General features: G+C 61.8%; 1 protein-coding gene across 1 annotated transcript; it reads left to right on the plus strand.

Annotated features, from left to right (window-relative positions):
- On the plus strand, nt 1-27,893 carry EPHB3 (EPH receptor B3). Its single transcript, XM_068405675.1, has 16 exons — nt 1-10; nt 13,527-13,591; nt 13,957-14,629; nt 21,824-21,979; nt 22,133-22,468; nt 23,260-23,384; nt 23,529-23,697; nt 23,792-23,897; nt 24,315-24,367; nt 24,553-24,675; nt 24,775-25,022; nt 25,266-25,481; nt 25,573-25,722; nt 25,810-26,003; nt 26,166-26,321; nt 26,615-27,893. The coding sequence occupies exons 2-16, from the start codon at nt 13,535-13,537 to the stop codon at nt 26,721-26,723; spliced, it is 2,871 nt and encodes a 956-aa protein (XP_068261776.1). The 5' UTR covers nt 1-10; nt 13,527-13,534; the 3' UTR covers nt 26,724-27,893.

Consider the following 27,893-nt stretch of genomic DNA (forward strand, 5'->3'; position numbering starts at 1 on the left):
GCTCTGGAGGGTGAGTACCGGGCGGGCGTGCCTCTCCGCCGCACCGGGGCCCGTGCGACCGCACACACACACGCACGCACGCACGCACCCTCCAGGGTTGTCCCCGGCCCGCAGGGCCTCGTCGGCGTCCGCCGTCGGCTCGGCTTGTCGCGCCGCGGACGCCCGGTTGTCCCCGCGGGGAGCTCGCCGCCGCAGCGTGCCCCAGCCCCGCTCCCAGTGCTGAACCGCCCTCGGTAGGTTTCAGAGTCAACGCCCCGTGGAACGGAGCCCGGCGCGGCCGAGGCGCGGCGGCCGCTGCTGGCAGGGAGCGGCGTCTCGTTGGATACTCGCTTCACGTTCCGAGGCTTTTCGCCACGACCGAGAGGGCTGGAAAATTAATATTTCTTTCAGTGAAAGCTCGCGGCGTGCCAGAACTGGTGGGGCCGCCGGAGGAGTGTCCGTGTGCCGTGTCCGGCTCCGTCCCTTCCCCGGCTGGGCTCGCCGCGCCCGCCGCCTTAACCCCCGAGGCTCCGGCGTGGGACCGGCGGGACGAGTGGTCACGCGTGCCGCATCCATCCCCGAGTGGGGGGGAGAGAGGGCAGCCCCCCGCGCCCCGGTGGAGTTGGGAATAAAAAGAGGGTTAATTGTCGTGTGTGTGTGTGTCCCGGAGGGTGAATCCCGGTCCGCGGGGCAGCGCCGTCACCCCCCGCCCCGGTTCTGAACAAAAAAAGCGGCTCCTGGCCCCGCTGGGGGACCGGGGGGTCCCGGGGCGGGCGAGGGGGCTCGTACCGGGGAGAAGGAGGAGGGGGTCCGGGCGGGTTTTTGTCTCGGCACAAAGTGTGCGCGGCTCCGGCCGGGGGCGGCGGAGCTCCGGTGTCCGGTAACCGAGCGGCGAGAAGAGGGCTGGGGAGGGAGAAAGCCCGGGCGGAGAGGAGCGGCGGGTGCCTCCGCCGCGGCGGGGGGGGCTTTTGTGTGCTCGGAGGCAGTTCTGTGCTCGGGCTGCCGCTGCCGTCTCCCCGCGGTGCCGGGTTGGGGCTGCGGCCCCGGGGGGGTGACCGTGGTGGGCAGGAGCCCTTCCCCGCTGCGAGTTCTGGGGGGACACATTTTCTCCGGCTTTGTAGAAAGTTTGGGGGGGTGCTTGTTGCCCGTGTTCCTCCCTGCGATTTTTTTTTAAATTCCCTTTAAAGGGGAAGAAATTTTGAAAAATCATCCTTCTTTGTACGCCGGAGGAAAGGGAGCTGTGGGCCTGCTCGGTCCGTGAGCTCCGGGCTGAGCGGGAGCCCCGCGGCAGGAGGGGAAGGGAGCAGCCAGCCTGCACCCAGCCCTCTCGGGATGGAGGCTCCCGAGCACCCACCCGGGAGCTGCCAGGCCGAGCCCTCCCTCTGGAGAGGTGCAGGAGGATGAAGTTGTGGGCAGGGAGCCTGGCAGGGCCCCACACCTGCGGGCAGCCCCTCGCAACCTGCTTCTTCCCATCAGCGGTTTGGGAACCGGTGAAGGAAAGCCGGCACGGGGGCTGGCAGCACTGGTGTGCATCGCGCTGTCCCGTCAGTCCCCAGTGAGATGGGGAGCCCCGGCCTCTCCCCCGCCGCTGCCCCGGGATGGAGCGGGGTGAAGAGCCGGATGGAGAGAAAATAAACAGCTCATGCTGAGAAGTCGCTGGGTTTTCTCTACTTCCCAAGCGTGCAGAGGGGTCAGGGGCCGATCATGCTGCCCGAGGAGGTCAGGGCCCAGCTGGGTGCCATCCCGATGGGACCGCTTCAGGGCTGGCTGGCAGCCGCCCAGCATTTTTGGGGCTGGCCCTGATTCCCCTGGGATTTTCTTTTTATTTTTTTTTCTTTCCCCTTCACTCTTGTCCAAGCTGGAGGGAAAGTTGCAGCTGGGCCGGGAGAGGTTTCTGCCTTGCCCGGCATTAGGAAGCCGTTGCTCGCGTCAGGGTGAGCGAGCTCCCGTGCTCCTGCTGCGCTGGGCATTTCTGGCTGCTTGCAGCGCTGCTGCCTGACGGGGACCGGCGCATTCGGGCGGTTACCGTAAACCTCGCGTGCACGTTCGTTTGGATACTTTAGTGCTGATCATAAATCTGGTGTGGCCGTAAATCTGTGCGCACATCCTGGAGACGGCAGTGAGCGGTCCCCGGATTCGGCCACCTTGCTGTCCCCTCCGAGGGGACAACGGGCTGAGCTTGCGGCCGGTGCCCGGCTGGGAGAGCAGGGGGCTGCGGGGCTGGCTGGCACTGCCCGTTCCCGGGGGGATGGCGGGGAGTTGGGTTTCTTTACAAGGCCCCATGGGGGTGGAGGGGGAAAGCCGCGCTCGGCAGCAGCTCAGTGAGGGCTTTGTGCTGCCGAGGAGAAAATGGTTTCTCTCCAGATCCTGTAAGTGCGCTGGGTCTGTTTGAAGTCACAATGTGTTTTTCTTCTCCGGTTCAGCAGTCCCCAGGCTGGCTGCAGAAGGAATGCTCTATCTGGGGGCAACAGCGGAGCCTTTCTCCAGTGCAGGGGTTGGAGCCGAGGAGTTTGTTCCAGCGGGGCTGTGGGAGCAGAGGCCCCACGGGGAAGCAGACGTGGTGAAACGGCACGGGGAGAGTGCTGCGAGGCCCTTGACGACCGTCCGGGGATAAAATCCCAGGCTTCAAACCGCCCTGGCCCGGGGGAGCGCGGATGGCCGCGGGCTCGCTCTGCCTGTCGCCCCGGGGTTGTGGGTGGGCTGGGACTGGGACCTGCTCTCCAGAGGAACCGCTGTGCTGCCGTGCTCCTGCCCAGAGCAGCCTCTCTGGGCACGTTTAAAGTTGGGGTTTCCCATGTGCTCCCCCACGAATCCCCGCACAGAGGCATCGGCATTGCTGTGCATAGCCCTGAGCCGACTCGGGCTCTGGTGAAATACCCAAACTGCCCCGAAGCAGGAGGATTTCCAGGGGGGATTCTCCTCATCTGGGCTCTGCCTGTTTGCAGCTCCCAGACCCTCGCCGGGCGTTACACAGGCTGACCATGCTTCTCTCTGTACCGGCAAACCCCGGCTTAATTGACCCCTGGGCTGGAACTGCCAGGTATTTTCTTGGCAGGGAGATTTGCTTTCCGTTTAATTACTTTTCACTGAAATGGCATGTTTCTCGGCCAGGTGATGGGGGGGAAGTTAGCCCTGCTGTTTTATTGATGCTTGGGGTAGGGCTGCGAGGGAAAGCAGGTTGTGGGGCTCCGCGGTGCTCGCTGGATTCATTAAATCTCCCGTTCCTTGCTAAAAGCTCCTTTCAAGGAAGCCCGCCCCATTCGAGCTCCCGAGGCGGGGAGGAGAAGGGCTTTCTTTTGTGTCAAGCGAAGCGTGCAAAGAGCTGGGGAGAGGGAAAACTTGCAGCACCGGCGTCCATTCGCAGCCCCGCGTTTCTCCCCGACATGAGAGGCTGCAGGGCCGTGCCTGCCCGGCCCTCGCAATTGGGAATAGCGGCCTCTGGTTTTTAAGGAATGAACCGAAACTCCTTGTTTTGTTGTGATGACTTACTGCGAGAGATATTTGGGGAAACCAGTTTGTTGCATTTTCTTTCCCTGAGCCGTTTGCTGCTGCCACTGGAGCAGGGGAGCTTGGCGTTTAATTAAAACAGCCCGAGCAATCTGAATCACAGACTTGCATGTTTTTAAAATTGTAGCTGTTCCTGTTGTGCTTAGTCAAACTGGTTTGTCGGGATTAAGCGTCTCTGCCTGGGAGCCGTGCTGGGGGAAGGGTGTCGGGGCGGCCCCGGGGTCGGGATCCCCATTCCCAGCTGGCGGAGGCGGCAGGGTGGGTGCCAGCCTCCCCCTGGGAACGGGGCACTATCCCCAGGGGCCGCGGTGGAGCTGGTGGTTGCCATCACCCCGTCCTTCCCGGGGTTGAAGCTGTAATGAGTTGGCGTCGCTTCTGGAGCAGGCGCGTTCCCAAGCGAAGCGTTTGGAGGGCAGCGGGGATGGGGGAGCCCCTCCATGGCCATGAAGCTCCTTGCGGGGAGCCAGGCATGGCCACGTGCCCCCAGGCTGCCATCTTGAAGGCCGGGCAGCACTTTGCAGTAGCATTCCCACCCGGCTGGGACAGTCCCATTTGAATTTGTGTTTTGGTTTTATGTTGTGTTTTTTTGTTGTTGTTGTTGCTCAAAAACCAGTCCTGCGCTCAGGCTGGGGCGGGGCTGGTGGCGGGGCACGGGCCATCCCCTCGCGGAGCTGAGCCCCATGCAGGCTCCGTGGGCAGCCCCACGGGAGCCATTTTGTGGGGCAGGTGAGCGGCCTGCCCGCAGAGGGCCAGGCGTGGTGCTCTTGCCGCGGCCTCGTCCTCCCACGCTTGGTCTCCGGCATCGCCCACGCTCGGCGTGGCCATCGAGGCCTCGTGGGGCCAAGCTTGGGAGCGGGGCTGCATCCCCTTCCCGCAGGGCCGCCATTTCCAGCGGGGCTTCAGCACTCCCCTGGTACCTGCTTTTCCCCTCGGCTCAGCCAAGCCTGCCATCCCGTGCTCCCCGAGGCAGGAGGGAGGAAGCCCAGAGCCGGCTTCGCATGGCCGCCCTTCTGAGGAGGAGAGGGAGCCATCTTGGGAAGAGGCAGGAGCGCAGCAGCAGGGCCGAGCACTGGCCCCATGGCCGCTCTCCCTGCGTGTGCCAGCACATGCCGGCCGGGGATCCCAGGCTGGGGCAGGGGGATATTGCTGTGGGGGTCTTATTTTATTTTATTTTATTTTATTTTATTTTATTTTATTTTATTTTATTTTATTTTATTTATTTTATTTTATTTATTTTATTTTATTTTATTTTATTTTATTTTTATTTTATTTTATTTTTATTTTATTTTTATTTTATTTTTATTTTATTTTTATTTTATTTTTATTTTATTTTTATTTTATTTTATTTTATTTTATTTTATTTTTGCCCGTCGCTAAGCTCCGTGCCGCCGGGGCCTGGGGTTTCTCACGCATGTGGCAGGAGCTGTTGACAAACACCTGTTTCCCGGCCCCTTCCCCAGGAATGCCCCGGGGGGCCCGCAGGGACTGCAGTGCTGGAGGGGGGGAATAGCAGGGACACCCCCTCTGCGGGTCCCTCGCCCCTCCCAGGGGAGCCTTCGCCCAGGGCTTTCCTGCCTGGTGGCAGCTGCTGCGGGATTTTTGCCTCCCTGTTCCTCTCTGAGGTGTGGCCGTCGCACAAGGCTGCCGAAACCTGTCCCTGTCCCAGGGAGGGGACACTGCTGCCACTCTTCCCCCCCCAGACCGGTCCTGCTTGTCCCTTGGGTGCTCAGCCGCCTGCCCAGCGAGGGCTGGGGCGAAGGAGGGACCCCGCGGGGCTGGGGGGTGCTCGGCGGGCGCGCACGCACACGCGGCGTGCGATCCAAGGCCTTTTTTTTATTAATGAGAAAAATGTGCAGGGCTTGAACGATCGCCAGGAACAGATTTATTCTAGTTCCCCAGAAATTAAACTGAAATGAAGGAGCGAGTCAGCCCAGCCCGGCACCCCCTCCTGACTCTGTGCTTGTTTTAACTCTGGAAGAATCTGAGTTTGGGGGTGGGGGAGGCAGGGAAGGAGGGGGAGGGATATTTGGGTTTAAGCAGTTCCAGATGGGCTCGGTGCTCGAGGAGAGCCGAGGAAGCGAGCGGAGAGCAGCGCGGAGATTTGGGTAACTGCCCCAGGCAGGAGAGAGGAGGGAGATCTTGGCAGAAGAACCTCCAGCTCCGCTCTGCCGGGATGGGATGGAGCTTGGCAGCCGAGCCGCCCTGTCTGTGGGGCAAACCTTTGGATGTGCAGCGAGTAACCTTTTTTGGGGAGGGGATAGGTTGCTGCTTTTTTTTCTTGCCTTTTTTTTTTTAAATATGATTACTCCTTCCCTGGGCACTTTCCAAAAGTACAACCTGGAAAAAAATGGAGCTGGAGGGGGGAGAAGGGCCTTTTGGATCTCAGCCTGCTGCGAACAGTTGCCCTGTGGAGGCAAGCCTGCAGCACCGACCGCGTTCCCTTCCTTCCCCCGGGGACTTCGGGGCTCTCCATCCACCCACGCCAGCCCAGCTTGGCTTGGTGGCCCCGTGGGGACACCTGCCCCATGAAGCCACAGGGCGATGGAGCTGCAGAGGGAGGCAGCGGGAACGTCCCAGTCACAGCAGGGCCTGGAAACGAAGGCGGCTTCGCGGGCTGATTTGCTGCCTACGTCCTGGTCAATGGCATTCGTGGCTCGAACAGGTCTGGCGTCTCCCCATCGGATGAGTTATTCCTGTGGCAGCGGAGGGTGGCTGTGTGGCCATTCCTGCTGGGGACAGTGACCTGTAAATCTCTCCTGCCTGCCTGGCGCGACTAGTCACCTTGTCCCACGGGAGCCCATGGCGGGGAGCTGCAGTGGGCAGCCCCTTTGCCTGGGCCAGGCAGGGACATGCCCATCCGGAGCAGGAAGCAGTCATTTTAAGGCCGGCAGTGTGACTGGCAGCAGGCAGGGCGGAGGGGCTGTCCGTGGGGTCTGTCCATTCCCCTTGCCTGCAGCCTGGCAGACCAAAAGAGGCTTTTCCCCCTGGGCGAGGCGAAGCAGTGAGCACCAGGGCGCATCCACCACATGGGCAGGGACGGCAGCTCTTCCCCGGCCGAGCTGACCCCAGCATGGCACACCGGGCTCTGACATCCGAAATCCCCACGGTATTAATAGAACAGTAATTGCAGTGCAGGGCTGGACTCGGGCAGCTGGCTCACGTCCTCTCCCGACGTCCGTATGGCCTTTCTGCGGGACCTGGCAGGGCTCAGGCAGCAGGCTGCACGTGTCCTTGGCGTGCGATGGCAGGACAGCAGGGCAGGAGCCTGCCGTCCTGCAAAAGCCCTGGGCTCCGAGTACCATGCTTTGGAGGGGGCTGCAGTGTGGGTGCCAGCGGGCGCTGGAGCCTGGCTTGGCACAGCCCTGCCCTTCCCCAGCTCGACCCAGTGCGTGACCGCGAGGAAGCGAACACCCATCCCTCCCTGCATCCCGTGTGCTGCCACTTGATCTGCTTTTCACAGAGCTGGCACCTGTCCTCTCTCACATGCTTCAGTCTGTCTCGTGACCATCAGGAAACAGCTCCTGGCGAGGAGCACGCGGCCGGAAAACTCTCTTCAGCCAGTTAGCGACCGGCGGGTGGGTGACGGAGCAGGGCTGGAGGGAGGGAGTGCTCCTGTTCCCCCTCCATCCCGCATGCCAGGCAGCTCCCGGTCATCCGGGAGCTGGATCTGCCCCTCCAGAGAAGGTACAGGGCATTGCGGTCAGATGGGGGGACTGTGAGGGAGATGCAGGTGGCCAGTGGCTCAGAGTCACGGTGCTGTCTCCCTGCGTGAGGTTGTGATAGCCCAGTGCAGGTGCAGGATTCGGAAATGGAGTATGCATCCTTGGAATTGGCATCTCGGGCTCTGCCGCGACTTTACCGCGGTGCCAGCGGGGCCGGGACTGGCAATGGCGCCGGGGCCGGTGGTGCTGCCCATCCTCGGCCAGGCTCTCTGGGGCAGGGACTGCCTGTCCTTGTGCGTGCGTGTGTGATGTGTACAAAGGGGCCTTAATCTCAGTTGGGGCCTCTGGGCCCTGCCATAATGCAGAAATAATGAGTCTATTATTAAGTGCCCACAGTACTTCTTCACTCTGGTGGCTCGCCTCCAGCAGCAGGCAGAACCTGCCCCGCTTGAAGTGGATGTGTCATCATTTGCCTCAGCAAATCCGATCCCCTTTGATGATGGGCCAAACGCCCTTGGCACAAAGGGCCACAGCTGTGATACAGGCCCCATTTTTTTTTTTTTTCTTGCCCCTCCTCTCTTCCCTTTGTTCCCAGTTCGTTGGCAAGTCTTCGGCTCGCCCCGAACCTGGGGCAGGCGCATTGGTGGGCATGGGCGGTCCGAGCCCCCACGTCCCCCCAGAGCGGGACGGGGTCAGGGGCCGGCTGCCATGGCAGCCCTGCGTCTCCCCGCGTGGTGCTGGGGAGCAGCAGGCACCCTGCTCGGTGTAAGGACGGGTTCCCAGCGTGGGTGGCGATGGGGAGCGCTCCAGCCCTTCCCTTGGGCTGAACTGCACCGCCCCTGGCCCGACAGCCGGGGAGACCAAGGGTGGGACCCTGCACAGCCCCCCGGCCTTGTGCCGGACACCCGGGCATGCAGGAGGGGTCCCCAGGAGAGCCGGGATTCCCCGGGGAGGCTGTGGGGTGCGTGGGTTGTGCGGCGTGCCGGCAGTGCTGCCAGCCCCGTCCCTGCAGAGGGAGCTGGCAGACAGCATCTGCCGGCACCTTCGCCAGAGCTCCCAAACCCCACTCCTGGCACCTCACTGTGGGTACCCCCGGCCCACCCTGGGTGCTGCCTGCCTCCCTCCCTGGCTGCAATCTTCCTCGCCACTCTTCTGGCTCTGAGCTGCATCAGCAAGAGCTTCCCCGCAGTGCAGCTCCGGCATGAGGGGCTGCCGAGTGTCAAAACCTCCCAGCGTGACGGCTCCAAAGCTGCCGTCTGCAGGGTGCTCCATCCACGGAGCGTGTGCTCTGCCTTGGGCTGAGCGGGACAAGAGTGCTTTCCTCTTGCAGGCAGCATGTGCGAGTCCCCTGGCCTCGGAGAGTGGCTATCCCCTGCCTGGGAAGAGGATGACCATAGGGTTTAGCTGGGGTCAGAGGGGGAAGGACCCTCCCGGAGGAGGAGGAGGGATCCGGATGGGCGGCACGCTCTGAGAAAACGCATCCCGGGGTCTCCCAGACCTGACATGAGCACAGGGCGCTCGGTGCGACTCGGCTTTTGTGTACGCGAAACGCTCGTCAGCGGGAAAAGTGCAACCTCAGGTTCTCTCCCACAGGCAGCTCTTTGTTCCCAGATAAAGGACCTTACACCAAAGGCCCTTTGTGCCGCTGCTCAGAACGGTGCCGGGATTAATTGTACTGATAGGTGCTTGAATGGGGAGCGCGCAAGGCCGCTTGCTCCTGCCATAATTATCTCCAAAACGGAGGAGGAAATTTAAAATGTGTGGGGAGATGCCCCTTTTGGTGGCTTTTTGACTAGCAGGCAGTCACCGAGACTGAAAGTGCATCCCTAAACATACTGCTTTTCCTTCCAGAGGAGCATGGCTCGGTGGCGAGGGGGAGAGGCATCCAGCACCACCTCGAGCAGCCGCTGCAGTGGAAGGCAAGCCATGTCCCGGGGCAAATGGCTCAGCCATCGGTGCTGTCTGCAGGAGCTCGGCCCATATGGCTGGGCCAGGCCACTCGCCCCACGCCGAGCTCCTGCAGACATGGTGCCATGGTGTGCACGGCTCCCGGAGAGCACACGGGCACGTTGCAGAACAGGTTCCTCTGTTTGCGGTGAGGCTGCGTGGGCGTCTTTACTAACTTTCCTCCCTTGCCTTCTTCCAGGATGCTTTTGACTTGCGTGAGCTGCCTTCTCGTCGGGGCAAGGAGCTGGCACCCCTACCTTGCCAAGTGCATCCTGAGAAAAGCCGGCAGTCCCCATGTTCAAATACGAGAGCGTTCGAATCTGAGCCGGTTGGTGAAGACGATTGAGTCTTCCCCAGCGGCTTCATCTTGAAAGAATTTTGATTTCACACCCCCGCCCCCCCCTTTTCTGGCTCAGCCATCGCTGCCGCGCGCGTCTGCCGCTCAGCAGTGCGAGACGGGCTCTCTGGGCCCCTTAGAGGGGGAGTTCAAACGTTTTCGCTGGCCTCAGACCACGCACGCTGCATTCCTGAGCCCCTGCACGGGGAGGAAGAGGTCCCCGGCTCCAGATGGGTCCTCGCCAGGGCTTCAAACGCCCAGTGAACTGCTGGGGACTCTGCAGAGGTGATGGGAGAGCTGCTGGCAGGGAACCCCTGTTCAGGGTGTGCTTCGGAGGAGATTTTTTGCAGGGCAGGGAGGAGGCAGCCAAAGCAATGCTCACAGCCCCATCTGAGGAGTGAGGCTCTTTCCCTGCCCTGGGATCCCACTCTGCTGTGGAAATCCTGAGTTTATGTGGGGGTGACTGTGACCTGCTGCACTCGCTGGAGCATAGTAAGGCTCCTGTGGCATCCCTTGCCTTTGCCCAGCTGAAGGTAAGGAGAGGACAACTCCCCAGCGCTGCAGACAGTGATAAAGCAAGCCTTAGGGTGACTTCCCCAAGCTGGCGAAATTGGGAGCCAATTTCCCGTTGACTAATGGGACCAGGCTCTCGCTGTGGCGCCCGGGATTGAGGTGGCTTTGACTCACTGCTCGGCCAGCCCTGACGCTGTTCACATCCCTCCGAAGCACCTGCAAACCTGAACTGAGCCAGGAAAGTGCTGGTGGCACCTTCAAGCCCACCTCTGGCACCACGTGCCGGAGGGAGAGAGCAGCTGGCTGCTTCCAAACCACTGAAACCCGGTGCTTGCCCATCTCCCCAGCCCTGGCCGCTAGCACATGCCCTTTCATGGGGGGCCAGTGCTTGGTGTTTGCAGGAGAAAGGACACAGGTTCGGTGCCAGGCTGCTGCGAGGTCTCTGCGGCAGCCGGAAGGGCAGAGAGCGATTTCTGTGGCTGGCTCGGCTCGGCACGCTGCCGCCGGCCCCACAGCCATGCAGCACAGCAGCCCACGGGGCCGTCCGCCCATGACCTTCACGGGCGGTGGGCTGCGAGGGGCTGGGGAGCTCCGCTGGCCCCACTCGCTCCCGTGGCTGCAGGAGACCCCCGCTGCCCTCTGTGCTCGGCCTTTTTCCTTTAGCTGAGTTGCTCAGTGATTTTATTTTTAATATTTCCCCTCCCTGCTCTCTCTCTCTGCAGTTTACGTGGCTCTTGCGCCAGCAGCTGGCTTGGCTCTGTCAGTTTTTTCCCCCCTCCTCTGCTGGTCAGATGCAGATGCTGCCAAATTAGGATGCAGGCAGCGAGCCTGTCCAGCTGCGTCTCTGCCCCAGGCCGGCGCTCCTGGGGAAGGGCAGTGCCGGGGGGGACGGCTGCCCACTGCCCTGTCGTGGGGCCGGGCCAGCATGGGGAGGGCTGCTGCCGTGGGGACTGCTGGCGTGCAGGGGAGTCCCTGCACCCCCTGGGCAGGTTTGGGGAGCAAAGCTCCCCTCGCGCCCCAGGATCAGGGGTGCCTGCACAGTCAGGTCCGGCCCAGCTCTGCCGTGCCTGGGATCCCTGTGCCATCCGCTCGCGGGCACACCCTGCCACCCTGATCCCCACCGCGTCGCTCATGGGCACCGGCCCCATCCCTGGGCACGCAGGGCGCCCCTTCCCCACTCCCCCCGCAGAAACACCCACCCAGCTGCCGGCGCCGGCAGTGGGGCCCTTCGCTGGCCGGACCTGTGTGGGGTCTCTGCGCCGGGACTTGGCAGCCCGGTGCACCGTCGGTGCCGAGCACGTGCTTGGCTCTGCTCCGCTGGCGGCGCGGCGTGCCTGGGCCCTCGTGCGGCACGCTGTGCCCTTATTAGGGCAGCCGCCGTGCAGGGCCCGTCCTTGTCCTTCGGAGAGGTGCGGGCAGCCCTGCTCTGCGACCTGCTCCCCCATGGCCCGGCACCAGCTGCCTTTGCTGGCAGCTGTCCTGGCACAGGGCTCTGGGGGACACAGCACCGTCTCAGGGGGGGTCTCACGGCCGCGCGGAGCCACTCTCCGGCCCCTGCCGCAGTCAGTGCCTGATGCTGTGGGGAAGGGAAGGAGAGAGGACAGCGGTTTGCTGCGTCCCCTGGGCAGTCAGTGCCGTGGGGACTGGGCAGAGGCTGCCTGTGGGCGCCCAGTCCCACCCTGCACCCCAGCCCTCCTGGCATCCTCGTCACAAGTCCCTCTTTGTTACCCTTCTTGCTTCTCTCTCAGTTTTTGCCAGATGCCCCTTAGATTGTGTTTTTGAGAAACGGCAAATGACCACTGCCCAGTAACCACCTCTGCGCTCCTCCTGTTTGCAAACTGGTGTCAGTTTGTCCTCCCTGCTGCCCCTCTGACCCGCTCCCGCTGTCCAGGCTGGAGAGCTGGCACCAGGAAGGGGTTTCCTCGCTTTGCCCCTCGTGCCATGTCTGCTGCTGGTACCTGATGGCACTGCTTTTATGTTCGCCTCCTGCCCAGGCTGGTCGTGTGGAGCAGGCTCGCTGGCCAGGCTGGGATCCTGGCAAACAGTGAGGCGGGTCAGAGAGCCCACGTGTCCCCAAATGTGCTTGTTTATCTGTGCTGCGGTGGCACTCGTGGCCTGTCCGTGGGTGCTGGCTCAGGAGCCACTGGCCAGTCTCCCGGGGTGGGAGGAGGGAGGAAGGTGTTTATCTCCAGACGGGCTTCATCTGAAACCCTGCGACACTTGAACGTTTCCTTCCTCCTCCGCACTTCCTCCCTGGCCGCGTCAGCCTGTGATTTTCTTGGGATGGAAGGAAAGAAGCTGAAACCACCTCTTGCTTCTGGAGCTGAGCCGTGATGCCTGGCACGGCCGAGCTGCCCGGCATGGCCTGTGTGCCGGCCATCGAGAGTGAGTGGCTCCCAGCCTGCTGCCAGCTCTGGGGGCTGGAGAGCCGCAGCTCCCTGCCCTGCGTCTGGGGGCTGGGTGGGCTGAGGGGTGGACGGACGGATGAATGGATGGATGGACAGCCCCTGGGGAGCTGTGTGGGGTCTGGGATGGGGCCATGGCTGCAGCAGGGAGGTGTTTTGGAGCTGGTTCTGGGCCCTGCTCAGGGCCGGCACCGGAGCCCCTCCGAGCACACTGGGGTCTGCAGGGGGCTGTTGCCCAGCTCTGTCATTTGCACCCCCTTTGCCCCAAAGCTCCCCTGGGCAGAAGAGGGGCCATGAGACCCCAGGGGTGCCTGCTCCCCTCCAAACAGCTACGGGGCCAGCCCTGGCGTGGGGGTCGCAGAGCCAGCAGCCCACGGAGGGGCCATTGGCACCATCACGTCGTCATTCTCCATCCTCGCGTTTGGCTGCCGGTTTCTGTGCGCGGTGCTCGCGCGGAGCCGTGCGGCTCTGCCCGGGATTAGCGACAGCTGCCTGCAATTGCAGCTCTTCCCAGACAAGCGTCTCGCTCCCCCAAGGCTGGGGCTGGGGCTGTTTGGGGAATGCTGCCGGGGTGGTTTGTCTTGTAGTCTGCTCCAGGAATGTTGGCCAGACGGTCAAATTCTTCTCCCCTCTTGTAAAATGAGTGATGTGGGGCGTCTCTGGGAGAGCAGCCTGCCAGTCCCTCCTCCTCTGGATAAACCTGCCTGGCCCGCACCGCCCTGTCATGGGAACGGGCCCTTTCAACCCCAGCCACAGTAAATACGTGCCCTGCCAAAGCGGAGGGGGAGGGCACGGGTGGGGGTGACCGGTCTCCCTCCTGTGGCACCCCCCTGCGCTGGCCGGGAGGCACGACGGGCCATGCCAGTGGCCAGGGGTGGCAGCCCGTCCCCATCCCCGCCTCGCCACCTGGCCAGCTCCTCATCCTGCCACTTCCCCGCTCCGGCGCGGCTCTCCAGGGACGCCTCGCTCTTCCTGTTCTCCTGACAGGAGAAGAGAAATCTGGAGTCTGTCTGCGCCGCTCCCCCCTCCTCCCACCATGTCTCACCCCCCAAGTTGCTGTTTTCTGCAGAAATGTCAGGCTCAGCTCTCCTCTTCATGACTCCTCCTGGTTTTTTTTCCCCTCTAATCTTGGCCTTCATCTCCAATTACTTCTTTCTCTCCTCCCTCTCTCTCCAGAGACCCTGATGGACACGAAGTGGGTGACCTCTGAGTTGGCATGGACAACTCATCCAGAGACAGGGGTAAGTCTGGAGCCATCCCCGGTCCTGACCTCCAAAGGGCACGGCTGGCCCCGGCCCCACAGGCATCAGGGCTGCTTGCCAGCACCTTCGTGGAGCTGGCTGAGTCTTCCCCTTCCCTCCCGTGCTTATCCTTGTGAAAGCATCTCCTCCTGACTCCATGCTGGGGGAGCGGGAACACCGTGGTCCCTGGCCCGGGTTGCTGTTAGTCACCTTGATGACCAGGAGGGTTGGGATGGGTGGCGGTGCAGCTGCTGCTCTTCCCGGTTGGCTGTTGCCCGGTCCCCCCCACCCCATGCCGTTCGCGATGTGTCCGTGGCACTGATCTCCCCAGCTGGGGGTCTAACCCACTCCCTTCTTGCTCGCAGTGGGAAGAAGTCAGCGGTTACGACGAGGCCATGAACCCCATCCGCACGTACCAGGTGTGCAACGTGCGGGAGGCCAACCAGAACAACTGGCTTCGGACCAAGTTCATCCAGCGCCAGGACGTCCAGCGCGTCTACGTGGAGCTGAAGTTCACCGTGCGGGACTGTAACAGCATCCCCAACATCCCCGGCTCCTGCAAAGAGACCTTCAACCTCTTCTATTATGAGTCGGATACGGATTCTGCTTCTGCAAACAGCCCTTTCTGGATGGAGAACCCCTATATCAAAGTGGATACAATTGCCCCGGACGAGAGCTTCTCCAAGCTGGAGTCTGGCCGTGTGAACACCAAGGTGCGCAGCTTTGGCCCTCTCTCCAAGAACGGCTTTTACCTGGCCTTCCAGGACCTGGGAGCCTGCATGTCCCTCATCTCTGTCCGGGCTTTCTACAAGAAATGCTCCAATACCATTGCTGGCTTTGCTATCTTCCCGGAGACTTTAACGGGGGCCGAGCCCACTTCTCTGGTCATCGCGCCGGGCACCTGCATCCCCAACGCAGTGGAGGTGTCTGTGCCCCTGAAGCTGTACTGCAACGGCGACGGCGAGTGGATGGTACCCGTGGGAGCGTGTACGTGTGCCGCTGGATATGAGCCGACCATGAAGGATACCCAGTGCCAAGGTACGCATGTGGCGGAGCAACCACAGCTCTTGTCCCCGCGGATGTGTTGATGCCGAGGAGGCAGTTTTGTGTTGAGCTCGGTCTGTTTTCAGAGGCTCAGGAGCTGGGCAGGCTCCCTGAGGAGGCAGCGGGGTAGTATCTCAGAGCACTGCGGTTTGACTCAGCATCTGGAAGCCTTAAAGCCTTCGTGGTCGGGACTGGTGCGGTGCCTGCTGTGACACACTGGTTAGCATCCGCCGGGGCTGTCCTCCGCAGGGTGCATCTCCTTACCAGGAGCCATGGCTCAAGACAGGGTCCTCATCAGGGATCCAGCATGTTTAAGCCTCTGAGCATTACCAAAACCTCCCTCTTACCCCTGCTGCCGTATCTCCCCTCTCTGTCTTCTGTGGTGCTCCTGGCTGGAGCAAGCGGTTGTTCCTGGCAAGCGTGATTTCATGCTGCTTGTGCAGAGGCACTTGGAAATGCTGGTGGTGAGCAGGGCCCTGCTGCATTGTTTGCGGGAGAAGCTGTGGGGATGCCTGCGGATGCACGCTGCCCCTGCCAGCACCCAGGGCTTGCAGCAGGGAGCAGCACAAAGGCAGGGGAGCCAGAGCTCCCTGTCCCTGCTCGGAGGGGAGGGAAAAGCATCCTGCACACGGAGATGTTGGGGATGGAGAGCTGCCCTGGGCAGCAGAGTAGCCCTGTGCGAGTCCTGCACCTGCCGTGCTCTCCCACAACAGCTTTAGTGTTGCTGTTTCACCCCCGGTTGGGCGTGTTGATAAGGAAAAAGCCGCCCAGATGGATGTTGCTTTTCCGTGGGGTGATTTTGTCCTTGGAAGCAGGTCTCTGGCATGCAGGACCCTGCCCTGGGGTGGTTCAGGTTTAGGGCAGAAAGGTCGCTGCTCCCCTTGGCTGGAGGTGTTGTGCAGGGAGCGGGATGCCGGCTGGGCCCCCAGCGCTGGATGCCTCGTGCTCGCCGATGACGGGATGCTTGGCGCCAGCCCTTTGCTCTTGGCAGGGGCGATGTGATTTGGGACGGCCCGTGACGTGGGGCTTGGGCCAGGCCGGCCTCTCCGCTGGCTTTGGGAGCGGCGTAGCTGTTGGCCGTGCTGCTGCGGCTGGCTGGGGAGAGCTCAGCCTCCATGGTGCCACGGCTCTGCGGGGGGACCAGAGCCTCCAGCACCGCAGTGACTTCGGGGGCAGGGTGCTTGTGGTCCCAACCCCCTGCATCAGTCTTGTGAGCAGCCGATCTGGCTCCTCCTGGGGCAGACGGACACCGGTGCCAGGCATCCATCACTGGGCAAGGAGCCCACGCTTAAAAGTGTGCGCTGGGGTCCACGCTCCTGGGGAGCTGGTTTACTTCTTGCTTGGGCTGGGAGATCTTATACCGTATGGGGTGTTTGCTCTTTCCCAGCGGGGTTTGGGCACAAGGTGACACTGTTTCCAGCCATCATCTGGGCTGTGCCGAGCTGGGGCATCCTGAGGCAGGACCGAGGGTTCATCAGGGCATTGCTGCAGCCCAGGACGAGGTCCCCTCTCCACATGCCCGCAGCCACGCAGACACATGCACGGCGGCTCTCTCAGTGCCTTTAGTTTCCCCCTACAAGCTCCGGCTTCTTCCCCAGCACACAGGGAAGCACACGGAGCGACGGGCACGTCTCCATCCGGCAGCCTGCCCTCTCGCTGGGCAGAAGTGGCCGTGTCCTCACGTTTCTCTGGGAAAGTCGCGCTGCGCTTGTAGGATCAGATTTTCCGCCGTATGATTCTGTGTTTTAAGTGGAAACAGCTGAAGAAGGGGTGGGAGAAGCAGGAGCCGCAGCTCCCTTTTCTGCTCTCAGCTGGATGTTCCCTTACCCCGTTTCGGCAGCCCAGCACTGCCGAGAAGGCTCTGTGCCCCCGTGGCACGGGGCGAGGTACGGATGCGGCCCCGCGGAGCTGGGCTTTCGGCGCTCCCGCCCCGGGGAGCTGCCGAGGCTTCACCGCACGGGCGAGGAGCACTCAGAGTGCCAGATGGCATTTTAATAAATAACAATACCCAGTTACTGCTTAGATGGGTTAAGCCCTGTTGTAAATCTCCCCCCTTTCCCCAGACTTTCAGTGGCCTTTGAAGATCTCCTCCTCCTCTTTATCTCCATCCAGAGCCAGGATTAGACCTCGCATTCAGCCCTGTTACAATGCAGCTTGTATCCCGGTCCCGCGGGAGCCGAGGGCTCATCCCGCCCCAGCTGAAGGCAGTTTCTTTGGCATGCTTTGTAATGGGATACGCCGGGCTGGTATCTGGCGCTCTGGTCTTGAGTTGCCACAGCATTGATTTGGCATCTCGTTCTCAGCCTCATTATCTTTATTTAATTAGCACACGGCCCTTCTGGGGGTTGTGCCGCTTCCCACACGCTCCTCGCCACGCAAAGCTGCAGAGGCAGCTCTTAGAGGACGAAGAGGAGCTGCTGGCCCGGGGAGGGGGATGAAGGCTCCCACGTGCCTCCGCAGGCAGGGGTGCGCTGCCTTCGCCCCCTCGCCCCCCGGGCCCTGCAGCCCCCAGGGTTCAGCCTTTCCCCCAGCCCTCCTCCTTCTGGTTTGCAGCACCCAAGCCATTCGGGGGATTTGGGGTCAAGGCGCTCCCCGCATTGCGCAGGCAGGCGGTGGGAGTTCCCTCCGAGCAGTGCGGGGCTCCTGGCACAGAGCAGCTCAACACGTGGCACCTCCCCAGAAATGCTCCTGGGCATGTGCTCCCTGTGCCGGGTTCGCCGGGGTTTGCACCCCTTGTGTTTCTGGCTTCATCCAAAGACAGAAGTGTTTGGGGTCTGGCTGGCCTCCGTGCCAGGGCTGGCAGCGAGCCCCCTCCTTGCCCTTGGGGGGGTCCTGGAGAGGGGCCACGGTGCCCCCAGAGCCTGCACCCGGCTCGGGAGGGGGACTGAGGCTGTGTGGTGCAGCTGATGGACGCTCAAACCATAAAAGCACCTGGGGAGACAGTGTGCAGCGTGATGCCGCGCTCTGCTCAGACCCGTTTCTCAGCCTTTTTGCTGTCCCTTTTCTGACGGCACCAGGCGCTGTACGTTTGGGCACAGTCCGTAGGTGACAGCAGGTCAGGCTGGGGCCAAAATCTGAATTTCTGCGAAAATAAATTTCCCTGGCAATCAGTGACTAATGGAAACATCACCTCGAATTAAAAAAAAACCCAAACCAAAAATGCCAAGCAAGCATTGCACTTGCCAACTGTTTGCAGCTTTGCATTGCAACACGGGCTTGCTGCATGAAACCCAGGAAGTGAAACTGCCTCCTATTAATTGCCCGCGCTGCCAGATCAAAGGCAGCTCCGCTTTACAGCCAGGCAGCTCCACAATGGGTTACTTGTAACACGGCCGAGGAAATCTGCCCCTGCCATCCTGCCTGTGACCCGCTGTGGCTCCAGAGGCAGCTTCGCTTGTTGATTTTTTTTTTTTCCTTTTTTTAAAAAAAACCCCACACATTTTCCCCGCCTGTTCTTCGGATGCCGCTGTTCAAACCCCCCAGGGCTCTTTCCCTTCTCTCCCCTTCAAATTTACTCCGTTCGCTTCTGGACTGCGCTGGCGTGAAATATTTCCACCCAAAGGGCGATTTTTTTTCTTTTTTAAAACACAAAAATCAAGTGCCTTTTAAGAGAGACTTAAAAAGAGAGTTACCGCCTCGGCTGTAGCCAGGCTGTTGCTTCCACGGCTCTAATCCATCTGCAGCCGCTTACGAAAGCGGGAAGGGAGCGAGCCGTGCAGGTTCATAAAGCACAGATCGTCCCAGGCAGACTCGATTGCTGCCTTTAAAGAAATTACAGGGTTGCCGGACAAAGGGATGTGATCGGTTTAATTTATCTAGGCTCAAGCGAGGCATTCTGCTTCAGTCCTACGGGGAGAGAAATAGCTGGAAGGATGCTGCCCGCGCTGGAATAGCGTCGTGCGGATGGGAAAGCAGTCGAGACCTGAGACGGGGGAGTTTGGGGCTGGTAGTTCCCGATGTGCCACGGACTATCCCTCCCTCCCTTTCCCAAGGGAGGGGACCCCGAAGTTTTGGGGATGCACGCGGGGTTCGTTGCTGCTTGCCCGCTTCCCATGCAGTGATGGAGGGGTGAGTCACTGCGCTCCGCTCCTGCCAGGGGGGTTTTATTTTGGTGTTGTTTTCGGCTCACTCCCTTGGACTTTATTCACCGGGGTGGGGATTGTGTTTGGGAAGAGTGCCTTCCTCTTCCCCCAGCCCTGTGCTGCAGCTCCGCGAGGCAGGATCCGGCCCCGGATCCTGATGGAAATCCCAGAGGGGCTGCCAGCAGCAGCCGGGTGCGGGCGGTGAGTGCCGTGCCGGGCTGTGCCGGGCCTGCGATGCCCCACGGAGGGTGCAGGGGCAGTTTTACAGCAGCCCCAGAGCTGCGTTCCTGCTCCCCTCCCTCCTGCACCCCACATAAGTCCCCTCCACAGCTGATCCCCGCTGTCAGCCCAGGCTGCGTCTCCCTCCCGTCAAACCAGCAGCTCCTCTTCAGACCGGGGAGCTCCACTTCGGTTCCCTGACCTGTTATCCTGCGGCTGTCAGTGACTGTCATGTTCTCCCTGGAGGTGGCCACAGCCCAGCACCAGGAGATGTGATCTGTGTGTGGAGGTTCAGGGTTGTTATTTTATTTGAGGACATTTCAGCAGGAAAAGTGCTTATGCAAACCTCTCGGTGGGGAGAGGGGACCTGGCTCCGGCTGGATGGAGTCATGTTCCTGCTCCGGAGCTCTCGGGCTCGTTCCCCGGCGTGCCGGCCAAGGCAGTGGTGGTTGTACAGGCAGTTTCTTGGAGAGAAGAGATGACACAGCGGCTTATCCACCAGGGACCTGGGATCAGCTTTCAGCTCGGTTACAGCCTTCAAATGTGGTGGCTGAGAGCTGTCACGCTGCCACCGAGGTCTTTATGCTCTGATTTATTAAGCAGGGTTGGAAACTTAAAACACTGGAGTGCATCTGGGCCTCGGTCCCTCTCCCGCTGTTCCCTGGCTGAACAGGGCTGGGACGTGGCTCATCCCCCTCCTGCTGGGGTGGCACGGGGGTGCGGAGGAATGGCCTTCATCCCCTGTGCCTGCGCTGGGCACTCCTGTGGGGTAGCAGGCAGCTACCCGAGGACGGCTCTGCCTGTCCCTTCCTCCTGTGTCTGGGAGCATGGGAGGACCCTCTCCCCTCTGTAACCCACCAGGCACCGTCTGGCACTGAGCGGGAGGCCCAGTGCCATCATCCCTCCCGCACCCTTTGCAGAGCCCCTCGCTGTCCCCGGCTGCCGAGCCATGCTCGGGCTGTCGCACGAGCCCTGGGTGCCCCAACAAGCCTGTTATTTCAGGGGGTTTTGTCCCTGATGGATCTGGGCTCCTGTCCATAACCGAAGCATGTTTGGCAGCTTTCTGAGCCCAGAGCGTTCCTGTCCAAGAGGTTTCAGTCAGCTCTCATTCCTCAGCAATCTGGTTCCTTATGTGTGAATCTGCATCCACCCAGTTTGAACCGCTCGGGACTCCGGCTGGGGTGGGTCTGCCTGTGCTGAGGCCTCTCCACTACCTCCAGGCATCTACTGTCCACGTCTTTGCGTTTCGTGGTGGCGAGGGTGGCCCGGGCTGTGAGGATGGGAGCCCTCGACCTGCTTCCAGGACGGAGGGCTTCCATCACTCGCAGAGGAGCAGGTCTGCGCGCTGCTGTGCCCTCCAGCCTGCGCAGTCGGGATGGGCTAAGCTTTCCTTTCCAAAGGGAAGGCCCAGAGGCTGGGTGAACTCAGGTCAAGGAGCTGGAGCGAGTCAAGCCATGTGGTCGGTCCTGTTTTGAGCAAAGGAGTCTCCTTGCCGGAGGGCTCGTGCCCTGGGAGCGGGAAGCAGCTCCTGCCGCCCATCGGGGCAGGCGGGCTGGAGAGCGCGCGGTCTGCGGGGCTTCTTCCCTGGGGCTGCTGCTGCTCGGTGCCTGGGCAAACCGGGGGGGCCAGGACGGCACCCCGGAGCTGTGCGTGGGTCCCCGCGGGGCTGGCCCGGCAGCGTGTGACTCAGCAGTGCTCCACGCCCCACGTATGGGGCTGCAACCAGCCGGAAAACTTGCACGGAGGGTGTCGGGAGATGCCTCATAGCAGGAAACTTCCGCTTGCCGCAGCCCCGTGAAGCAGCGGGAAACCTCCTCCTGTTGACGGGGTGATGTGCGACAGGCGTGGGAGGTGGGACGGGGCTGCCGGGGGGGTTACGCGCCCTTCGGGAGCTGCCTAGCCCCGGCGGGGTGAGGAGGATGCGCTCTCCTGCGGGGCTGTCGGTGCTGATGATATCCCGGCTGTGGCACGTGGGGCGATGCCAAAGCAGAGCCGGTGCCGGTGAGTCTCTCACCGCTTTGGCCAGCTGCAAACAGAGCACAGGACCCACTTCCTTGGGGCAGCACTTTGATAAATCAGGCTATTTCAAGGTGTGGGTCGGGTTCCCGAGGCCGCTCTGCCCCTTGGCTCAAGTGCCGTTAATCCTTCCACGTGCCCCTCGTTACGCCTGAACGCCCCGCGATGCCAGCCGGACCGGACCTCAGGGCTTGTGGCTCCTTGAAGGACCCTGGTCGGAAGGGGGGTAGGAGGTGGCGGCGATGCCGAAGCAGCTCTTTAGCCAAGGACCTGCAGGAATGTTTTAATCTCGCTCGGCGCTCCACTTGAGCCGGTCTCAGGAGGTGCCACCGCCCGGGGCTGAGAAGTGGCTGAAGAGCCCGAGGCAGAGGGTTTGGGGCTGAGCGGCCGCATCTGGGGCTGCAGAGGCCTCTCGCGGGGGCTGCTGCAGGCAGGGCTGAGGGGTCCTTTCCTTCCCAGCCTCTTTTCCCCAGAGAATGGATCACTGACCCTGTGGAGGGGTCAAAACTGGGGACCTGCTGTCCTGGCTGGCCCTGCACTGACCCCTGTACAGCTGCTGGCAACCGGCTCTTCCCACCTCCAGCTGCCCCGGGTCTGCTGCCAGAGCACAGCCTCTCCGGGGCAGAGCTGTGCCCGTGCTGGCGAGTGCACCTGCCCTGTGCCAGCAGCCCACCCTGGCCCACCCGTCCAGGGGCACCACGTCCCTGGGCACGGCTGGCAGCGGTGGAAAGGCTTGTAGGTGGCCTGTGGTCCTCAAGCCACTGCTCAGAGATTTGGCAGGGAGCAAGGAAGGGTCTGCCCAGCCTTGGAGGGAACGGTGGATGTTTTCCGGGTGCACTTGATAACTCGGGTCTGTTTTTCCTTCCTCCAGCGTGTGGCCCGGGAACCTTCAAATCTAAGCAGGGGGAAGGTCCCTGCTCTCCCTGCCCTCCCAACAGCCGGACCACCTCCGGAGCCGCCATGGTCTGCACGTGTCGAAACGGCTTTTTCCGGGCGGACACGGACCCCGCAGACAGCGCCTGCACCAGTGAGTCCTGCCCTGGGCCAGGAGGGGAGGCGAGGGGAGGTGTGGAGGCAGTGGGGGTCCGTGCCAGCGGTCAGGGGGAGTGCGCTGTGCGCACGCCAGAGGTGATCCGGGCATGGGGGCACGCCATCCCTGACCCCCACGTTCCCCCCGCAGGCGTCCCCTCCGCCCCCCGCAGCGTCATCTCCAACGTGAACGAGACGTCGCTGGTGCTGGAGTGGAGCGAGCCACAGGACACGGGCGGGCGGGACGACCTGCTCTACAACGTCATCTGCAAGAAGTGCAGCGTGGAGCGGCGCCTGTGCACCCGCTGCGACGACAACGTGGAGTTCGTGCCGCGCCAGCTCGGCCTCACCGAGCGACGCATCTACATCAGCAACCTGATGGCCCACACCCAGTACACCTTCGAGATCCAGGCTGTGAACGGCATCTCCAACAAGAGTCCTTACCCTCCCCATTTCGCCTCTGTCAACATCACCACCAACCAGGCAGGTCAGTGGAGCTGCTGGAGAGCAGGGGCTGGCTCTCCGCCGCAGAGCGGAGCGGGGATTTCTTGCTGACAGCCTTGGAGGCTGCAGTCCTTTGTGCTGCCGCCTTACTGGCTCTTCGCGCCTGCATCTAATCCCCTGGGTAAATTCTCCTCTCTGTTTAACGTGTGTCCCTGGAGGAGATGAGATCAGAACGCTTGCAAGCGGAGAGGGGCAGGGTTGGCAGATGCTCTGGAGAGCTCTGGATCTCCTAGACCTACCCCAGAGATGTGCCTGCTGTGAAGGGAGGAGGAAGGAAATGAGATTTGTCCCCTGTGGGCCTGGGAAGGCTCAGCACCAGCCCAAACCTTCGCAGCCAGCCGAGTGCTCTGCCGTTCCCTCCTTCCTCCCGCTCTGGCCTGGCTCCAGCGTGCTGGTAATCTCCAGCCGCCGCGCTCTGATCTGATTTCATGGGTCTCGTCGGTGGGGTGGAGTGTGGAGCTCCTGGTGAAAGGAGGAGAGGAGGAAGCCCTGCTTTGGGCTGGCAGGGCCCTTCCCCAGACCAGTTTGCAGCTAGGCATGGGGCAAAGTGTTACCTCGATGCTATTTCCAAGGGTCCCCTTGGTCCCTTATCACCATGGCTGTAAGACAGTGAGATCGCACCTCCCTACGGAGATTTGTGGTCTCAGAGCTTTTCCATCCCTTTCCACTGGGGTTATCCAAGCGGGTCCCAGGCAGAGAGTCCCCCGGGCCGATGCAGGATGGAGCAGGGAGCCTGGCACAGGTGGCTCATTCCTCCCCTGCCCTCTTTCCTAGCCCCGTCTGCCGTGCCCACGATGCACCTGCACAGCAGCACCGGAAACAGCATGACGCTGTCGTGGACTCCTCCAGAGAGACCCAATGGCATCATTCTCGACTACGAGATCAAGTACTCGGAGAAGGTAAAGCAGGAGGCAGAGCAGCCTTTCCCCTCCTCCAGCCCTTCTGGCAAAGAGGGTCCCTGCAGAGACAGTGCCCAGGGGATGGAGGGGCAGCAAAGCAGGGAATCGCTTCACAGAGGTGACACCTACGTGTCTGCCCTACAGCAAGGCCAGAGTGATGGCATCGCCAACACGGTCACCAGCCAGAAGAACTCGGTGCGGCTGGACGGGCTGAAGGCCAATGCTCGGTATATGGTGCAGGTCCGGGCACGCACAGTGGCTGGGTACGGCCGCTACAGCCTCCCCACGGAGTTTCAGACAACTGCGGAGGACGGTAGGAACCAGGACTGAGCTGCCTCCATCCCCCAGCCCTCTGATGTGTGCTCCTTCCCCAGCTTGATTTTGATTCCTGCCTCTCCCTCCGTCAGGCTCCACCAGCAAGGCTTTCCAGGAGCTGCCCCTGATTGTGGGTTCAGCCACTGCGGGGCTGCTGTTCGTCATCGTTGTGGTGATCATCGCTATCGTCTGCTTCAGGTACTGGCTTTGCAGGGAGGGAGGGTTCAGAGCTGGGCTTGGGGGTTGCTCATGTCTGCCCTAGAGCTTTCCCCCTTGCCTGTGGGTAGAGCTTGTGCAGCTCCAGTCTGAGAGTGAAGGACTGGACCTGCCACACATGGGTACTGGAGCACAGGTCCTGTGGGAGGACTGTGCATCTCTGCTTCCCCAGCACCAGCTGGGACTGTGCCCGGGCTCCTGCCATCCTCTCTCAGCACAACTAGGCCATCTTCTCCCATCACACCTCGGGCGGAGGGATGGCTCTGCTCACAGGCTGCCGGAGGGGAAGCCCTCTGGCATAGACTGTCTGTGCTGGGATTTGGAAGCTGGCAGCGAATGTCTTTGCCCCATCAGGAAAGGGATGGTTACTGAACACCTCCTCTCGTCTCCTTTGGGCAGGAAGCAACGCAACAGCACGGACCCCGAGTACACGGAGAAGCTGCAGCAGTACGGTGAGTGTGAGAGCCCAGCAAATGGGCTCTGCCTGCCCTGTCCCAACTCCTGCCCCATGCACAAGCGAAGGGGGAGCCTTCACTAGCCAGGGACCAGGAGGGGTGGGCTGACAGCCAGCCAGGCTGGCTCAGCGTCCGTCACCAGTGTTGCATCCCTCCCGGTGATGGCTCCTCTGCCCTTGCAGTCACCCCTGGGATGAAGGTCTACATTGACCCCTTCACCTACGAGGACCCCAACGAAGCCGTTCGGGAATTCGCCAAAGAGATTGACATCTCCTGCGTCAAAATCGAGGAGGTCATCGGAGCAGGTAATTCCTGGGGCTGGGCACAGTGGCAGCTGCGACCACTGCCTCTCACCCTGCTCCACGGCTCACCGTGCTGCCCCCTTCTCTCCTTCCCCACCACAGGGGAGTTCGGCGAGGTGTGCCGTGGGCGTCTGAAGCTGCCTGGCCGCCGCGAGATCTTCGTGGCCATCAAGACGCTGAAGGTGGGCTACACGGAGCGGCAGCGGCGGGACTTCCTGAGCGAGGCCAGCATCATGGGCCAGTTCGACCACCCCAACATCATCCACCTGGAAGGTGTGGTGACCAAGAGCCGCCCCGTCATGATCATCACAGAGTTCATGGAGAACTGCGCGCTCGACTCCTTCCTCAGGGTGAGCATCCGTCCCCTCCTGCCCTCGGCTGGGGGCTGCAGCACATGGGGAACAGCAGCTCCAAGCCCTCCTCCATCTCTCTGCATTGTTATGCTGGCATCCCTGGGGCTGAGCTGTGCATAGACATCATGGGGTGGGGAAAGAGAGGTGGCTCTAGGGAGAACGAAGGTGCTGGTAGCACGTTGGGATCCTTCCCCAATCCATTTGGGGTGTTGCAAACTCCTCTGATCTCTCCTCTGGCAGCTGAATGACGGGCAGTTCACGGTCATCCAGCTGGTGGGAATGCTGCGAGGCATTGCCGCCGGCATGAAGTACCTTTCAGAGATGAACTACGTGCACCGGGATCTGGCTGCCCGCAACATCCTGGTCAACAGCAACTTGGTCTGCAAAGTGTCTGACTTCGGGCTCTCTCGCTTTCTGGAGGACGACCCAGCTGACCCCACCTACACCAGCTCCCTGGTATGGGACACTCAGGGGGGATCCACCCATCCAGGGGTGGGGGGAGACACCCCAGGTATGTGCTCAATAACAGAGCTGTGTGTCCCGGCAGGGGGGCAAGATCCCGATCAGATGGACGGCTCCCGAGGCCATCGCCTACCGCAAATTCACTTCAGCCAGCGACGTGTGGAGCTACGGCATCGTCATGTGGGAAGTGATGTCCTACGGGGAGCGACCCTACTGGGACATGTCCAACCAGGACGTAAGTGCTCCCTGGGGAGCAGGGAGCTGTGGGCCACCCATGGGGGCCTGGGTGGCTCACCACCTTCTTCTGCATGTCTGTCCGCAGGTGATCAACGCAGTGGAGCAGGATTACCGCCTGCCACCCCCCATGGACTGCCCAACAGCACTGCACCAGCTGATGCTAGACTGCTGGGTGCGGGACCGCAACCTGCGGCCCAAATTTGCACAGATCGTCAACACGCTGGACAAGCTCATCCGCAACGCTGCCAGCCTGAAAGTCATCGCCAGCGTTCAGTCTGGGTCAGTGGCATCCCCGCCTCCAGCCAGGACTCCCCCCAAGCCCGGGGAATGCTGGGGTGGTTGGGACAGATGTAGGAGGGCAGGGAAAAGAAATCTCCCCCGCTTCCAGTTACACGTCTCTGTCCCCTGCTCCCTCTGACCTGTGGCTCTCTTGCCCTTTAGCATCTCCCAGCCGCTCCTGGACCGCACAGTCCCGGATTACACCACCTTCACCACTGTGGGAGACTGGCTGGACGCCATCAAAATGGGACGGTACAAGGAGAACTTTGTCAATGCCGGCTTTGCCTCCTTCGACCTGGTGGCACAGATGACTGCGGAGTAAGTCTCTGACGGCAGAGGAGGGAGAGGGCTGGGGCAGCGGAGTGTTGTCCCTTGTCCCAGCAGTCAGCTCCTCCTGCCTGAGCATGTGGAGAGCTGAGTTGTGCGTGGGGTTTTCCCAAGTGGGTTAAGGTCTGGGATTCAGCATCCTGTCCCCTGTGGTGTTAGAGGGACACCGGAGCTTGGCAGAGGGCTGTACTGAAGATGGGTCCCTTGGCAGCAGATAGATGTGGCAGGGCCATGTGCTGGTGTTGCTGCTGGCAGGGAGCTGAGTCTTCACCTTCTCCTTGCAGAGACCTGCTGAGGATAGGAGTGACGCTAGCAGGGCACCAGAAGAAGATCCTGAGCAGCATTCAGGACATGAGGCTGCAGATGAACCAGACGCTCCCGGTGCAGGTTTGACCGGAGGGGACTCTGCATTGGAACGGACCGAGGGAACCTGCCAACCAGGTTCAGTTTGCGGTGCAGCCCGGCTTCCCGTTTCCCCCTTCACACGGCGCTCCTCTGCCTCGGACGGTCGCCTGGGACGGGACGGGACGGGCCACCCTTCCCTGGATCGGAGGCACTCGTGCCGAGAGGGAGCCCAGCTTTTCGTCCCGTGTCCTGGAGCGGCGAGGCAGCAACACATCTTCATATTGAAGATGGATTATGGGACAGAGATGGCACGTCCTGCTTCCCGCCCTGTCTCGGTGCTCATCGGTTTGAAGAGTTGTTCTGCTTCTTGGATTTCTTTTCACCCCGTTTTCCCCCCAAGTCCTCACTTCCCAACCCTCCCCGAGGCCACAGACTGTTGACCCGTCCGCTGAGTCCGTCAGACACGTCCGAAGCCTTCCCTGACTCTGGTCCCCGCGTGGAAGCAGCCGGGGCAGGCCAAGCCAGCGGCAGGGCCGGGGCCACCAGCCCCAGACAATCACTCCTCTCCTCCAGCCCTGACAGCCCCTCCACCCGAGGGTCTGCACTGGAACGTGTCCAAAGGGAAGGCTTCGCTCCCTTTCTTGGCTTTGCACGCCAGAACCCGAACCCCGTCAGATTTACTATGCAGGGAGTTAGGCAAAAGAAAAAAAAAAAAAAAGAAAAAAAAAAAAGTTATATTAAAAAAAAATAAGAGGGAGCAGAAAGGGGAGGGAGGGGGACCAGGTGCCCGGCTCCACATCTCTGACCCTCTTGGTTCTCCCGGCCGGCTCTGGACTGCAGAGCGAGGCCATCAGCACGTTTGCACAGGGACCCTCCGCCCCCGGACCGATGGCAGCCGCGCTCCCCCAAGGGGCTGGAGAGTGGGGCTGGGGCGGGGGCCACGCCGGGGGCCGAGGCCCTGTCTCCCCCAGCCTCCTCTTTTATGCAGAAGGAGCGGGTGCCGCCGGCGTGGCCGCCCCGCTCCTGACACACGCTGTGATTGCTGCCAAAAGACTCACTCCCCTTCCCCTGCGGAGTCACTGCAGCCCGGTTCCTCCAGCCGAGGGAGAGTCTCCCGGCGTGCCTGAGTGTGCGTGAGTGTGTGCGAGCGTGCGTGGGTGTGTGCTGGCCGGCAGGACTGCGGAGGCCACGGGCAGAATAAAGGCAATAAGAATTTTA

This window comes from Nyctibius grandis, chromosome 8 (genome assembly GCF_013368605.1).
Source record: "Nyctibius grandis isolate bNycGra1 chromosome 8, bNycGra1.pri, whole genome shotgun sequence".
Classification (NCBI taxonomy): domain Eukaryota; kingdom Metazoa; phylum Chordata; class Aves; order Nyctibiiformes; family Nyctibiidae; genus Nyctibius; species Nyctibius grandis.

Coding starts and splice junctions, on each gene's coding strand:
- EPHB3 (XM_068405675.1), top strand. CDS start 13,535: ATGGACACGAAGTGGGTGACCTCTGAGTTGGCATGGACAACTCATCCA. Junction 13,592..13,956: donor CAACTCATCCAGAGACAGGG/GTAAGTCTGGAG, acceptor TCTTGCTCGCAG/TGGGAAGAAGTCAGCGGTTA. Junction 26,322..26,614: donor GTGGCACAGATGACTGCGGA/GTAAGTCTCTGA, acceptor TTCTCCTTGCAG/AGACCTGCTGAGGATAGGAG.